Source organism: Myodes glareolus, chromosome 4 (assembly GCF_982192425.1).
Source record: "Myodes glareolus chromosome 4, mMyoGla1.1, whole genome shotgun sequence".
NCBI classification, from domain to species: domain Eukaryota; kingdom Metazoa; phylum Chordata; class Mammalia; order Rodentia; family Cricetidae; genus Myodes; species Myodes glareolus.
Window position 1 is genome coordinate 71134052 of NC_142029.1, and position 15362 is coordinate 71149413.

The 15362-nt window shown below is 43.3% G+C and overlaps 1 protein-coding gene across 3 annotated transcripts in view; it reads right to left on the reverse strand.

Annotated features, from left to right (window-relative positions):
* Positions 1–15362, reverse strand: part of Tbcel (tubulin folding cofactor E like) — a 57898-nt gene that overhangs the window by 16222 nt on the left and 26314 nt on the right. For all 3 annotated transcript variants that reach the window (XM_048417153.3, XM_048417151.3, XM_048417152.3), the window contains exons 4-7: positions 12767–12948; positions 11218–11474; positions 7299–7425; positions 5783–5899 (exon numbers count right to left, since the gene is read on the reverse strand). In XM_048417153.3, coding sequence (XP_048273110.1) covers positions 5783–5899; positions 7299–7425; positions 11218–11474; positions 12767–12948 — 683 coding nt within the window. The remainder of the gene's footprint in view (positions 1–5782; positions 5900–7298; positions 7426–11217; positions 11475–12766; positions 12949–15362) is intronic.

Genomic DNA, 15362 nt, shown 5'->3' on the forward strand with positions numbered 1-15362 from the left:
CACCTCTGCCTCCACCAGCTGCACTCACATTCACACCCACATACACACAGATCCACACACACCTACACAGAATTCTTAAAAAAAAATCTAAAAAGTGAAATATCTTTAGAAAAGAGGGCAAGAGAGGATTGGAATGAAGGTGTATGGGGGCTTTGAATGTCCCTGCTAACAAGGTAACCCTTCCACACTTAGTAATGAGTCTGATTCAATAAAATCCCCTTATAAGCACACACTAAAACCTTCCACATATACATCCTGACCAGTTAGCATCAGATTGGGGCACACTCAGAGATGGTAATCACAAAACATAACTCTGGTCACTGAGAAGATAGACTATCAGAACTAAGTATACAAGGAGAGCCTATGAGCTCAGACCAAGGAAGGAAGGGCACTTTTAGCTTCTGCTGGCCCTGTTAGCATAGAACTTGTCAAAATGTCTCAAATCTGATAGCCCCCATTAGCAGTTGAGAGCAGTTACAGTGTGTATCCAGTTGGCTGAACAGAAGGTGAATTTAATCATGGTCTAGGCTAAAGGAAGCTGAGATGCCAAATGTGTGTGTGTGTGTGTGTGTGTGTGTGTGTGTTACATACATGCAGACAGACAGAGAGATAAATAGTGTGCAAGAATTCAAAACCTTGAGGGACACAAGAATAACACAAGTGAACATGTCTGTCACCCACATGACCCTTACCCACCTTCTATTCACAAAACCTTAGAAGGACTTCTTACTCTAAATATAAGAGGAGCATCCACAGCTCTGAAAAACCCTTCAAAGGCCTGAGATGCAGGCAGAGGACTAGAATTAGTCTACCCATGCCCATTTGAAAGACAGAAGTAGCCAAGTGGTGGCACTTAATTAAGCGTTAGTGGATGGGAAAGTGGGCATAGTGAGGTAAAGAGGTAGAAAGGAAGGACGAGTCCTTAAACAGTCTGTGTCAGGGGCTGGAGAGAGAGCTCAGACAGTCCAGAGCCTGCAGCCTAGGTTCAGATCTGTAACATCACTGTAAAAGGTCAGGGATACCACACACCTATAATCTCTGAAATAAGAGGGTTTCTGGAACTTGTTTCAAGCTAGTCTAACTAACTCATTGAGCCCTAGCTTCGGTGAGAAACCTTGTTTCAAAAAATCAATGTGGAGAGCAACTGAGGAAAGCCACAGATGGCAATCTCTGGCCTCCATATTCATTGGTGTGCATGTGTGCGCACACACACATGTATATACACATACCTGCACCAGAATAAACGAAAGCATTAAACAGTCTGCATGAATCCTTCGCAGCAGTGAATGGATTGTGGAGTCTTTAGGATCACTTTAAGGAGCCTGTGAACTTGGTTCTACTGCAGCATTCAACTGAGAGAACCACAGACAGTGTCACCATAGAGACTTGGTGACTGGTAACTCTCCTTACATTTCCACTGACTTCTTCACTTGGGTCAAAATAATGCCAGTTCTTCCTGAGTCGGAGTAGGCCTGCAATCCCAAGGGCTGCCAGCCGAGTGCATGCCAGACCCCGAGCCCATCCAGCAAACAGCTTTTACACTGCAAGTTTTATAAGGTTTCAAAGCTTAGTCCTCAGAGCATCCCCCCTGGAAACTGCACCTCACAGCTACCCATTCTATTTCTACACAATGCCAGGCCAAATGTATCGCCCAAAAATGTTTGTTGAAATGTCAGCCAAGTTAGGTTAAGTGTCAGGAGAAATAAAGGAGTCGCATTTAGGCATGGATGAAATCCAGAGGCTAGCTCTCTTTAGCATCTCCCTGTACTACCAGGTCGAGAGGGAGAGCTTCCAGACAAGGAAGCACAGATATGTAAAACTAGTAAGGGTGCAGACTCCAACAGAAACAGCTGGCTCTGGCTGTATTTCCTGAAGTCAAAGAGAGTTATAAGCAAATTGGGGGTTGAGAGGGGTGGCGGCAATGGAAGAAAGCAGTGAATGCCAACTGCAGCCTAGGATCAGTGTATAACAGTATCGATCCACATTTATATTTGGTTCACTGATATGCACATATACATACTTACAAATTTCAATTTATTTCCCTTTTCTTTCTCATCTTCCATAACTCTGTAAAAGGTAAACTAGAGTGGTCAACTTCACTGCTGAGTCAACTTGTATCATGATATAAAAGTAAAAGTAATATGGATGTCACCTAAGTCCAAGACTTAGCACTAAACCCAGCTGTCCACAGACCTGGGCCATCCATCCAGAAACACATGGCCGTTTGCACAGGGCCGCAATGAGGATGCGCATGGACACTGGGGAAAGGAATACACAGATGTTGGAAAGATTAAGAAGTAAACTGTTACTTTTGGTGAAAGTGTGAAGATCAGGATGCTGGAGATGTAACTCAGAGAGAGAGAGAGAGAGAGAGAGAGAGAGAGAGAGAGAGAGAGAGAGAGAGAGAGAGAGAGAAAGAGAGTTAGTTCACCAGGCAAACCTGGGTTCTATCCTCAGCACTGTTCAACAGAAAAGCAAAATAAACAACCAAATATCTGATATTTCAGTGAGTCTCAAAAGCAGTTCTGGAAAATTTCTAGAAAGAACAATGGTGGCTAAAACAAGAATGATGGTCACATTTGTAGTTCCCATACTTAGGAGGCAGAGACAAGAGGGCCTAAGTTTAAGGTCAGTCTGGGGTCAAAGTGAAAGTCAATGAAAGCCCCGATTAGAATGGGAGCCACACAAGGAAGGTCCTGGTCATTCTCATTGGCTAGGTCTACAATGCCACTAGTACATAGTAGGGACTTAATAGAGATTTTTAAATGACAGAAATCAATGACCAATGATACAACTGTAGGAGTCAGAGGTAGTGCCCAGCACCATGATGTCCACAGACAACAGTGTCACATCAAACAGGAGCTGATAGTTTGAAGATGGTTGTCAAAGCCTCTCTTGGTTCCTGCCTAACAATTCTTCCCAAAATCCTAATAAAGCATTTCTCTGCTGATTAAAGCTAATCAAGGTTGATTTCCATGGCTTTCATTGTAGAACACTATTATAGAGGAATAAATTCACTTCAAGATAATTACACCATTAGGGGCAGAAAATAATTTTATCTATTCCTTTTTTGTCAATCTGTTCCTACATGGCTGTATCTGCAGGTATTAGTAAGTTAGTCAAATGAAAATAGATACTGAACCATATTTTAAGTTTAAGATATACTTACTTTCTGTGTGTACTCGTGTGTGTGTGTGTGTGTGTGCGTGCGCACATGTGCGCACGCGTGCATATGAAAGTATGAGTGAACATAAGCAGCCAGCATACCTGGGTGCACCAGCCAGTGTTCATGCCATGATGTGTGTGTGGAGGTCACAAGACAACATGCAGGACTGGGCTGTGTTCTTCCACACCGTAGGTCAGACTCCCATCATCAGGCTTGGTGGTGAACACCATCACCCGTGTACCTGATAAGTCACCTTTCCAGATGGACCACCCTTTAATTCTATTTCTTTTTTCCCTTTAGTGTATTCCTCATATGTATAGTGTTTATTAAAAGATATAATAAAATCCCCCAGCTAGCTATTCTGAATTAATTTAAAGAATCTTTAATTTAATAAATTTCTCTAATACTTTGAGTACTTGAGAGTTTAAGTATTTTTAAACAACCACAAAGAATTCTTTATGCAAACTTATAGCCCTACAAAGTGACCAACACCTTATGTCACAAATATTAGTCTGTAAATATTAATTTATTTGAGGAGAAAACATGTCCACCCAGCAAGACTGGATCAGAATCATGTGTATTTGTAGACATAAGGTTCAACTAACCTGCCTCACATCCCTCCCCACGCCCACCTTGCTCGGCTGAACCTTGGTTCTAGCAGTGGTTCCTGTTATTCTTGAAGATTTCTTGTTGTGTTTTTGCAACTTTGGTTTGACTGTTCATAGTGGCGCTTTCGTTCGATTGTTTTAAGACATTTAGCCCTTGCTAACCTCAAACTATGTAGCCAAAGATAGCCTTGAACTCCCAATTCTGCTTTTGACTCTTTAATGTTAAGATTACAGATGTAATCAACAAACTTAGTTTATCTTTCTTCTTCTTCTTCTTCTTCTTCTTCTTCTTCTTCTTCTTCTTCTTCTTCTTCTTCTTCTTCTTCTTCTTCTTCCTCTTCTTCTCCTCCTTCTCCTCCTCCTCCTCCTTCCTCCTTTCCTTTTTCTTTTGTCCAAGAAAGGGGTCCTCTATGTAGCCACAGCTATGACTGAACTCTCGGTCCTATCATCTCTTCTGCCTCCTGAGGTGTGGGATTACAAGTAAATGCCACTATGCCCAGCTATTTCTTTTTTCTTTTCTTTTTAGTATTTCAAGGATAGCTTCTTTCTTCATTCCTTTCTCGCATGTGTTTGTATCTGCATACGTGGATGTGGTGCACATGTGCCTTAGTGTGCATGTGGAGGTCAGAGGTCAGCCTCTGTCTCACCTTCCACCTTGTCTGAAACAGTGCCTCACTATTCTTTTTCCACTGTGCACATAAAGCTAACTGGTCCAAGAGCTTCAGATTCTCCTATCTTCCCCTCCTGTTTCCCCAGAAGGCTAAGATGTCTGTTGGCACTATGCATCTAACTTTAACTGTCCTCATGCTTTCTTAGCAAGCATTTTCACCCAATTGAGCATCTTTCTTCTTTCTTTACTTTCTGATATTTATATGTGTTGTTTTTCTGTTGGCTTAGTGGTTGCACCTGAATCTACTGATTTGAACTGCAATCTGTGCCCTGCCACCACTCGGGATGAGGCCTGGCAGGATTTCTGGTCCTGACAGCACCAACACAGGCTTGGTCATGGCCACTAAATGTAGGTTTTAAGAAAGTTTCTATTGTTCTATTTATCAATAAAGACTTGAGAGCCAGATGTTGAAGTCAAAACCTGCTAGATCAGAGAAGCTAAAAAGCAACAAGTTGACTAATTTTCCTTTTTGACAGGCAAGCAAGCAAAAGAAGCACTCTCCACTTGTTCCAAACCTAAGCCACCCCCAAACACACCAAATCACTAGGTCCCTCCCTACTACTTCCTGTGTATTTATCTTTATTCCTGAGTCCTCCATACTTTCTGGCAAGCAATTCAATTTGTCCACACCTGGAAAGCTGTTTTCAGAGTTTTCTTTTCTTTTGTATTTGGTGGAATACACCCTCCCTCCTTCCCTTTATCTCTGCAGTATTACAGGGCCTTCCTCACACTAGCCACAACGTCCTCCCCAAGTTCAGACAATGCTCTCTCGACCTGGTACTCCTCTTACGGAGCCACCCATACTCATCCCTTCCAGAGCCCACTTTCCAGTCCTTTCCTCGCTTGCCAAGCCTGCCGATCTGCAGAAGCTGCCACATCCAAAGCAAACACAGCACACAGGGGGAACTAGCCTGAGGACAGAGGACACATGCTCTGGTGACACAAAACAGCTGTTAGCCAGATACCAGCCCTCTGTCTACAGAAGGCCAGAGAGAATGCACGGCAGTGGTTCTCATCCTGCCTAACGCTGCAGCCCTTTAATACAGTCCCTCATATTGCGGTGAGCCTTAGCTAAAAAATTATTTCATTGCTACTTTATAACTGTAACTTTGATGCCGTTATGAATCATAATGTAAATATCTGATCTGTGACCCCTGTGAAAGGGTCATTTGATCCCCCAAAGGGATCATGACCCACAGATTGAAAACCACTGCACTATGGAAAGGAAGATAAAGTATGTCTGCTTTTATGTTTTCCTTTTCTCTCTAAGCCTACTGCCGACTTCAGAGGATCAGACCCTGGCCTGGCTCTCTACTGCGCCTGCTGAGGACTTTTTACCTGAATGGCACTTCCTCCTGTGGGACGTCCACGTAGTACCGGATGAAAAATCTCTCAGAATCTTCTCGCTCTCCATCAGTGACAACGCTGCCATTGAGTTTGGAAACAGAGGGCAGTCTATAAGTGAAAGCCAAATAAAGACATTTTAAGGAGCTGGAAATTAAACAATGGGCCGTCGTTTTGAAACGACACAGCTGGCTCAGCCTTGTTCCTGTGTGAAGACTGACACACAATGAAGTCATCAAAGGATGAAATAAAAACCGTTATATTTTTGAATATGATGCTGATCTTCTGTTTTAAACCTGACATTTCAGAGCACGGCTCTAAGTCACACAGTCCACCTTAGGTGATGAACGCAGCCCAGTGATATAGCTGAAGTACCCAGTAGCTCCACTTTTAAAATTGGTTTTTATTCTTTTCTCCATGGATGTATCTATGTTTGTTTATGTACTTACATGTGAAGGTCTCTAAAGAGACCCAGGGAGGGTAACAGACTCTCTAGAGCTGGAGTTACAGGCAGCTGTACAGCACCTGATATGGGTGCTGGGAACCGAACTCAGGTCCTTGGGAGAGCAGCAAGTACTCTTAACAACTGAGCCATCTCTCCAGCCCAATTTAAAAAGCAGAAAGGTAAAATTGTAACAATATATTTTATTTAATTTATATATTAAATTATATATATATATTTTATTTAATATAATATAACCAGAATATGAGCATTTCTACATGTAATCAACATTTTAAGAAGTCATGAGCTCTTTCATAGTGCCTTACTCATATAAACTAGGGAAATCTAGTGTCTGTTTTATATTTCAAATTAGCCAAGGCATTATTTGAAGTGCTCATAGCCCCCTAGGCTGGCGGCTGCCATCTTAAATAGCACAAGTTCAAAGTGTAATTTGTACAAAATGAATATATAACTCACAAATCATCTTATGCTTGTAAATGAACTATGTGAAGAACATAATGCCTAAAGCCTGCCTACCATGAGACTCGGGCTTCTCAAGAGAACAGTGAGCCTTCTGACTGTGGTAAGAAGTACGGGCATGGCAGTGTGGAGCCGGCCATTAGCTGGGCGAAAGATCAATGCTGTGCTTAAGGAGGCCTCTTCAGAAGAAACCCCAAAGCCTACTGCCCGTCCTTCAAGAGCTCCACATGGGGTGCGCGCAGAGAGCAAAGCAAAGCCCCGGGGCTCTTTTCATTTTAGCCCAAATCTTCTTTCTGCTAAAGGTTCATACAAGCATCTGCACTGAGGGGAAGCTGCAGCAGTGTGCAGAGGCAGCGCCAGAGACAGAAAACACAGGGAGTACGGAAGACAGTAACAGTCAGCCTACTTAAGTCAACCAAGAGCTAGATACTCAAGGAGAAAAGACGTGCTGAGAAGGCTCCACTTCCAAGTATATATAAATGCTCTTTACATGATCACCGTGTTAGAGGCCAATCCATAGCACCCCAAAGGAGTATCCTGCCCTTTAAGGCCCCTTCAGACAGCAGCAGGGGGAGCAAGACAACATACCTGGCCACCACCAGTTTCCTGCGTTCCTCAGTGGTATATGGCTGCAGAAGGGGAATTCCTAGCAATCTCACTTCTTCAAGCTTGGGGAAGGAATTTAGTTTGTCAATGTCTTCCCACGACTGCAAACCTAATTGGGGGAAAACAAGATATTATTTAAGTAAATCTAGAAAAGAACAAAAGGAAGAAGATAAAGATGGCCAAGCAGTTACCTAGCAATTCCTGAAATGCTAAGGTGCAAACAACCAGCCAAGGATACAGGGATGGACATGGTTAAACTTCAAAGTAACTTCCCTGGAAGACAGGCTCAGTGCTGCGTGTCTAGATTCTCACCTGCTCAGAAGTGAAGGCGGGCGGATCGGGAGTTCAAGGGCAGCCAAGGCAGGATAGTGAGACACTGCCAAAAGCAACAAATACAACAAACAAACCCACTTGCCAGAGCTTCTCCCATCTTTGTGAGCTCAACTGTGAAGGACAGAGAGGGCAGGCCCGGTTCTTCAACACCCTCCCATCTCCTGTTCCACAACAAGGCCGTCTAATTGGGTCATCACGGTTTCAGCAAACAGGGCGCACGCTGTGATTTTTCTAAAGAGTGGCTGAATTGACTCCGTTTACTGAAACGCAGACTCATGGATTGCGACTCTCTGAGGTGATGGTGGCATACCAAACTTTCCCCTAATATGTTCTAATACACGACAAGAGCAGGAGCACCAGAAACTAAAACTTATTACCTTCATGCTACCCTCATGCAGGAAAATGGGTGCAAAATCACTGCCAAAACCAACACGACCCACGAGTACAGTAACCCCAAACCCTGAAGCAAGGAGAGCACTAGTGAGGAGAAGACGCTGAGCCCTAAACTGCAGTTCTCGCTGGCCGTGGGCAAGTGTGTCACCCAAGGCGATATCTGACCCCGAGTCAGACAGGCTTTCTCTCTCTCTCTCTCTCTCTCTCTCACACACACACACACACTCATGACATCCTGAAATCCATTTCAGAGAACATAACTGCTTTGTGTCTGCAGCGCCCTGCAGCAAGGGTGGAGTCAGAGGGAGGATACGGGAGGATGTTGGCTCAGAACTATCTCAAGTCACAGCTGTCCTCTTCTCTTACCAATGGGCGCGTCTACCTAGATGCAGGAGAGCTATGTCAAGGGCTGTCAAGCTGTGAAATAAAAAGCTTCCATGTGCAAAATCGTGGCTTTTAAAATGCATTTTTAGGGGCCAGTGAGACAGCTAAGCAGATAAAGGAACCTGACACCAAGTCTGACCATCTGAGTTCAGTTCCTGAGGACCTACATGGTAAAAGGAGAAAGCTAACTTCTGCGAGTTGTCCTCTGCCCGCTGTATGTGTGCCATGGCATGTGTGTAATGTTCAAAAAAACGCATTTCCTACTCATCATCATAACCTCTATGGTGAACTAAACTAAGTTCATCTTTTTCAGTTTTAAGTCACAGTTATTTTTAAATACGTAGTTGTTTAAAGAAATAGGAAGAAAGCTAGGTTTAAAAATGAGAATAAAAGTCAGATTGGAAGAAGTTTTTTTTTTTTTATTTTTGCAGAAGACATTTAACAAAAGTTCACTAATGGAAACATACAAGAACTTTTAAAACTCAACAAACTGAGTGTGGTAGAACCGATTCATTCCCCCAGCTACTCAAGGGGCTAAAAAAGGAGGGCCACAGGTTCAAGACTAGCTTGCTCAACTTAGTGAGACCTTGTCTCAACATCAAAAGTAAAAAGAAGGCAAGGAATATAGGTCACTGATAGATTAGCACAAAGAAGACCCTAGGTTCAATCTACAGCATTGAAATCAGCTCAACTACAACCTAAAACCCAACTAAATGTCTATTAACTTAGATATCAAACTAACAACAATCCAACTAACAACCCAACAAAAACCCAACTAATAGTTCAACCTGTTGTGTGGCAGTTTCCTCCAGATTAAAAATCTTCTATTTTTAAGGAAAATATTTAAGACAGAATGTTTACAGGGAGGGGAAACAACAGACCATTCTGAAGGGGCAGTGAAATGCCATAGGGATGCTCCTAAGACTGGAAGTAAACAACTGAACATTAGCTTCAGGAAGTTCCTGAAACTGACCAGATTAACTAGGTCCCGCCCTCCCTCCCCAACAATATAAATAGTAAAGACTGCTGAGACTCAAGGGCAGACAAGCCCAAATGCCTGGACAAAGTAGAGACTAGCCAAACTGCCTAGAAAAAAACAGAGACCAACTGATCCACTTGGACAAGGATACCCTCCACCTTGCTGAGCTGCCTCTTCAGTGTGCTCCAGGTCTCCAGTTTTTGTGTACTGTCACTCATGCTGGGTGGGTTTGCTGATACAACCGTCATTGTGTCATTTCTGCTCCTGTAGGTAATCTGTCACCCATTTTTCTAAATAGTCCCAAGAAAACTCACTGGTTCATCAAGTTGGACTTTGATGGTATCTTACTTTGGGTTTTTTGTTTGTTTGTTTGTTTGTCAGTCCCTTATTATCTGGAGTGTTTGCTCTCATCTTCCCATGAATAGGATCTCACAGCCCAATGGCAATCCAACTAACAACCTAATTATAACTAAAAGTGAAAAAAAAAATCCTGAACACACCTCTTCACAGATGACAACATAGGAAAAGTAAGCAAAGAGAAAGGCTTTTCCCTGTTTGAAGTTAGGGAACTTCAAATTCAAGACCCTTATTAGAAGTCAAAGCATACATCACTGCCAACACCCGATGCTGTCAAGCATGTGGGACAACACAACTCTTCATGCAGAGCTGGTAGAAATGGAAAATGGTGCAACTGCTTTGACAGTTTAGGCTTCTTTCAAAACTAAGTACAATTTTACTGTATGATTCAGCTGTTCTACCTTTATCATTTACCTAAACAAACTGAAAGCTTATGCCCACTTGAAAATCTGCACAAATGGTTACAGATTTACTCATAGTTGTTCAAACTTGAAAGTAAATCAAAACCTTCAGCAGATGATGGATAAACTATGGTGCCCCTAGAAAATGGAGTATCATTTGGGCCGACAAGAAAGGACCTCTCAAGTGATGAAAAGGCATGAGGGGCTTAAATACAAATTGTCAAGTGAAAAAAAACCGATTTAAAGAAGCTCCACATGGTGTGACTCTAAATAAATGCCTGTGGCTGAGGGGGAAGTGCAGAGACAACAGAGGACCAGGGCATGTCAGCATTAGAGGGATGAACAGTGGACCATGGGGCACCGGGAGGGCACTGAGCCAGTCTGTGCACATGGAGGGGCAGAGGAGCTGTTCTGTTCATTTCTCAAAGCCCATGGGGTACACCCTAAGGGAAACTACTGACTCTCAGATGCATGACATGTCAGAATCAGCTCACTGATGGGCATGGTACAAACATACCAGTTGGGGGTGGGAGGTACAAGATGGGGTTCATCTATGTACAAGGTTGTTCATAGATGAGAACCATCTGTACTTTCTACTTAAGTTTGCTGTGGACTTAAAGCTGGTCTTAAATAAAAATCATTAACACATATTCATTCTTGGGATGTACAGGATACAGCAGCAATAAGGTGACAATCAAGAATGTATAGATGAGTATTTAAAAAGGCTTCCAGACTAGGATTCCTTACTCTGCATCTAGGTAAAATGATCTAGTTTATAATCCTTTTCCTGACTTTTAATATCTACATTATTAATTTCATTTTACTTCTTTATGACTCTTTTTAATGTATAAAATATAAATTGTGAATATAATTCTATGCTCTTTAACACTTATTAGAGTACTTATGAAGAAAATGATGTCCTAAATTAAGTGGATTGTAGGTACATGAAAACCTACCCTGTTACCAGTATAGTTATGACTAACACACATTTTTATTATATTCCATCATGAACTTGACCAGATTGACACAGAACGAGGGCAAGCCTGTGCCTCACCTGACTTGTGAAGGCTGATGGATCGCAGATTAGGAAACAGCCTCGCCAGGGAGTCAGCAGGCTCCTCGATAGCATTCAAGTGATTGTTGGCCAGAACCAGGGTATCCAATGAAGGGAACATTACACCAAGCTTTCGGATTTCAGTCCAGTCTTGGAGGTTATTGTCTGTTATGTGTAGGAGCTTAAGGGAATGACAGCAAACAGAAGGACAAGACACTGTTTCATAGTCATTAAGGCACAGGAAGAGCTCCTCCAGACTGCAGAGAGAAAGGAAACAGCCAATTGTTTAGAGCAGTTGAGTTTTACCTTCAGACACACCGCCATGCATTCAATAACTAAAGGACGCAGGTGCCAGGAACCCCAGGAGGATGGGGAAAGGAGAGCATCATTCCAAGGCTAGCCTGGCTACCCAGTGATACCCTGTCTTAAAAACTAAAAATAAACATTCACACTATATGTGAGCCTCTTGCTGTATTACAGATAAAATATAAAGGACTTTCCCTGTGGCTCAGAACAGTGTATCTCTGGGAAGGGAAATCCAGAGTATGCAGCACTAACTCTTAGAACAAGAGTGTCTTCTGGGAGCAATGGAACTGAGTGCAAGTCTACGACACAGGAAAGAATGCCCGGCTTTCAAGGAGGGACAAACTTAATTAAGCTGAGAGGCAACAGAAGAAAATTCCAGAAAACAATATGGAGAAATGTTTATAAAAAGAAACAATAACTACCATATCCCTATTCTGTGTCAGCCCTTGTGCCAGGAACATATAATGGTGTCCACTTCACAGGCAAGGAAGCTGGGCCCAAAGAGGTTAAGGGGATGTCAAAGGTCACATGGTTAGCAAGTAACACCTGAATTTAAGTCAATTCAACTGTCACAACTAATGGTACACACAACTCATTCTAGCCCCTCAGGGGTGGAACCAGGAGAATGAGTAAGTGTGAGGCAAGCCTGGGCTTCATGAGACCCTGTCTCAAAGACCAATTAATTCAATGCCATACTGGAAGCTGTGCATCGTGAAGAAAGCTGATTAGCTTAACAGTAGGGAATCAGGTGCAGAAAGTGGTGTGAGGCCAGATCCTGGGAGCCTGAATAATTTCTGTACTTAGAAAAATCAAAGAAATTCCAGCTTTATTTCTTTCTGTCAGAGGCTTCCTCTGTGCAGGTCCACTTTGCATCAGCCTACAGAGGCGCCCGGTCATCTCAACGTCAACACATTTTTTAGAGATACTAGCATTTTTTTTCTTCCAAAGAAAAAGGCTAAAACACAATTCTTAAATTGGGCAATCAGAAGATTAAAGAGGTGCTCAGAATGGCAAGTGCTTCTCACAGGTATGTTCTAGGGAAGGATGCCATCCCATGTCTCCCAGCTATGCCCCTGGAAAGGTGAGCAGGTCACCCCACACCCTCACCCCAGTGACTTCATTTTTCTGACCTTTCTCCATTCAACCTACAGCTCTAGAGTTTCTGAACTGAGAGATCAGCAGACATTCTATGCAGAAACACAGACGGCAACATGGCCCCACTCCCCGTGCTCGCTGGGCTTACTCTGGTAACTCCTGAAGTATCGTGTGCACTGTTTCCCATGATGCTTTGCTGTTGTTGAGGACAAGTTTGCGAACCCCCGAGAAGGACCCAGCACATGTTCTCTCTAGAACTGACAGATTCAGAGGATTGGAACTCAGGTTTAGAAACTCCAGCTGAGGAACGTTTGACACAATCTTACTGACCTGCGGAGAAAAGAGAGAGATGTGAGTCAGGCGGACGTTGGTACTTTGAAAGAGCAGTCACGTGTGTGAGGGCCTGAGTAGGTCCCCAGGTGAAGGGCCTTGTACCTCGAGGAGTCCCACTTAGCAAAGGCACCTACAGAGCAGGAGGAGTGGCTTCAACAAATGAAGGCAAATAATTTAGGCTGTTTCCAAGGAAGAGTAGCATAGCTCAGAGTCAGTGGCATGGGAAGGATTCCCTGTGTGACCATTAGCAAGGCCCTGATTTTGCCCAGTATGATACAGTCTTGCATAAGTAAGATAAAAGGATAATTTAGATGGTATTCTAGGCTATACATTTATAAAGAGCTAAGATTAAGTCATGCAATTCTCTGACTACCTTCACCCGCTCCTTCTCAACACCACATGATGTCTGAGTAAAAGCATCTTCAGCTCCACCCCAGCCTTCTGTAAGGATCTGTGTGTGCAACAGCTGACTGGAGAGACATCATCACTCAGGGATGCTTCAATTTGTTTCCAAGGCAAAAAACAAACCAAACATTAAAATGTATTTATTCAAAAGCCCAAGACATCCAGAATAGACCAATAGATAGACAGACAGATGATACACAGACAGACAGATGGAAACTGGTGAAGGAGAAAGCATGATCACCAATTCACCAATTTATGGCTTACTTAGCAACCTATAGGAAAAGTGGAGCAGGAGGTGTGACTGAGTCTAACTATACGCTCTGCACAGTTCTAGCTTTCTGGATGCAAACTCATTCCCTGAACAACCTGCCAGCTCTGACTTTCTCATGGTGAAATCCGAGGAAACTGAAGCTCAGAGACATTCAACAATTTTGACTATGGTCCCACAGGATATCACGAACATAACCGGGAGGAAATGAAGAACAACTGGAGAGTAGAGGGCACGGGCAGTGAGCACCAAGTGAAGGAAGCTGGAATGATGCTCACACCTACAAATGTATTAAGTCTCACAGGGCCGAGCAGCAGTGGAGTCGGAGAGGAGCAGTAGGAACTGATTTCGGGGTGTGGAAGGCTTGCTTTCAAATCAGTTTCCGACATTTGCTAGCTGACTGGCTTCATCACTTAACCTTTCCACGTCTGTTTCCTCACTGATGAAAGGGGAAAGTACCCAGATGTCCCAGGACCCTGTGAAGAGACTCTGGGTACATCCAGAGAGGACCACGGGTAGAAGAAAAGGCGAGCTGCAGCTTCATCAGGCCACAGCGCCTGCTCAGTTCAGCGAGAAGATTAACTCGAGGGAGGCTCACAGGAGTCTGTCAGAGGGAAAGGTCCTCCCATTCTCCATGCGTCCACTCTGCACACTCAATGTTCCACAGATGAAGAAATGAGCTGTCGAATAGGGAAGATGCACTGAACTGCTGCTCTCAGCGTGACGGGTGCCGACAGTATGAGCACATTCCCTCTCAGCCACTTCTGTGAGTGAACGTTACCAAACCATAATGCAAAGCGTGGCTGTGCCTACAACATAGCTCAATAGCTCACGCAGGGACCAATAGTGCATTACATTCCATGACCTAAATACCAATGAGAAGGACTTTCACACAGTAGACGAGGACCAGAAACCATCGCCTCCCTCTAGATTTCTATAATAAAGAGCAAAATGCTAAAAAAAAAAAAAAAAAAAAAGAAGAAAAAGAAAAAGAAAATAAAAGTTACTTAAAGGTTGTGAAACAAATTCTGGGGAATCCCAAGGCTAACAGCTGTGTGGTCCTCTCTTTACCATCTACATTGGCCAAGTGTCCAGTGGGACCCTGCATATGTTCTCAACACTACACTGGACACACGCTAAGCAATCAGGCAGGAAGCATTTTCTGTGCTAGAAACAAATATTTTCTTTTAAAGTATGAAGATCCAAAAGGCTTCCTGTGTCGCCTCATACGGACACTAAGGAAAACACAGTATTGATTAGACTGATAAAAATTTACTTATGATAGAAAAATTTCCCAACTGCAAAGGCGACACACTCTGTTGAGTGTCTACGGCAGCCCTTCATGTGGTGTCTTTAAATCACAGATTAAAAAGACTCCCCTGGCTGGAATAAGTTGAGTTTGCTCACGTGCAAAAGTGGGGAGCTGAACTCGCATCACCTCTCAGGCGTCTACAGAGTCAGGGTTTCATAGGGGTCCTCTACCCAGGCCCCCATAAGGGGGGAAACCCAAGATGTGAGGAAATGGGGAAGGTTTCGCAGATAACAATCGGTAATTTATGCCCAAGCTTTTCTCTGCCTCACTTGACTGACTAACTCCTCCCTCCTCTCAAACATTTGATTCAATTTCTTTTATAAAATGGTTTCAATAAGAAAAAAGGGGGGAAACAGAGATACGTTGGGAAAGGTTGAGCAAAATTCTATCCAGCCAAAAATTCAAGTCAGTAGCTAAAAACTGGAA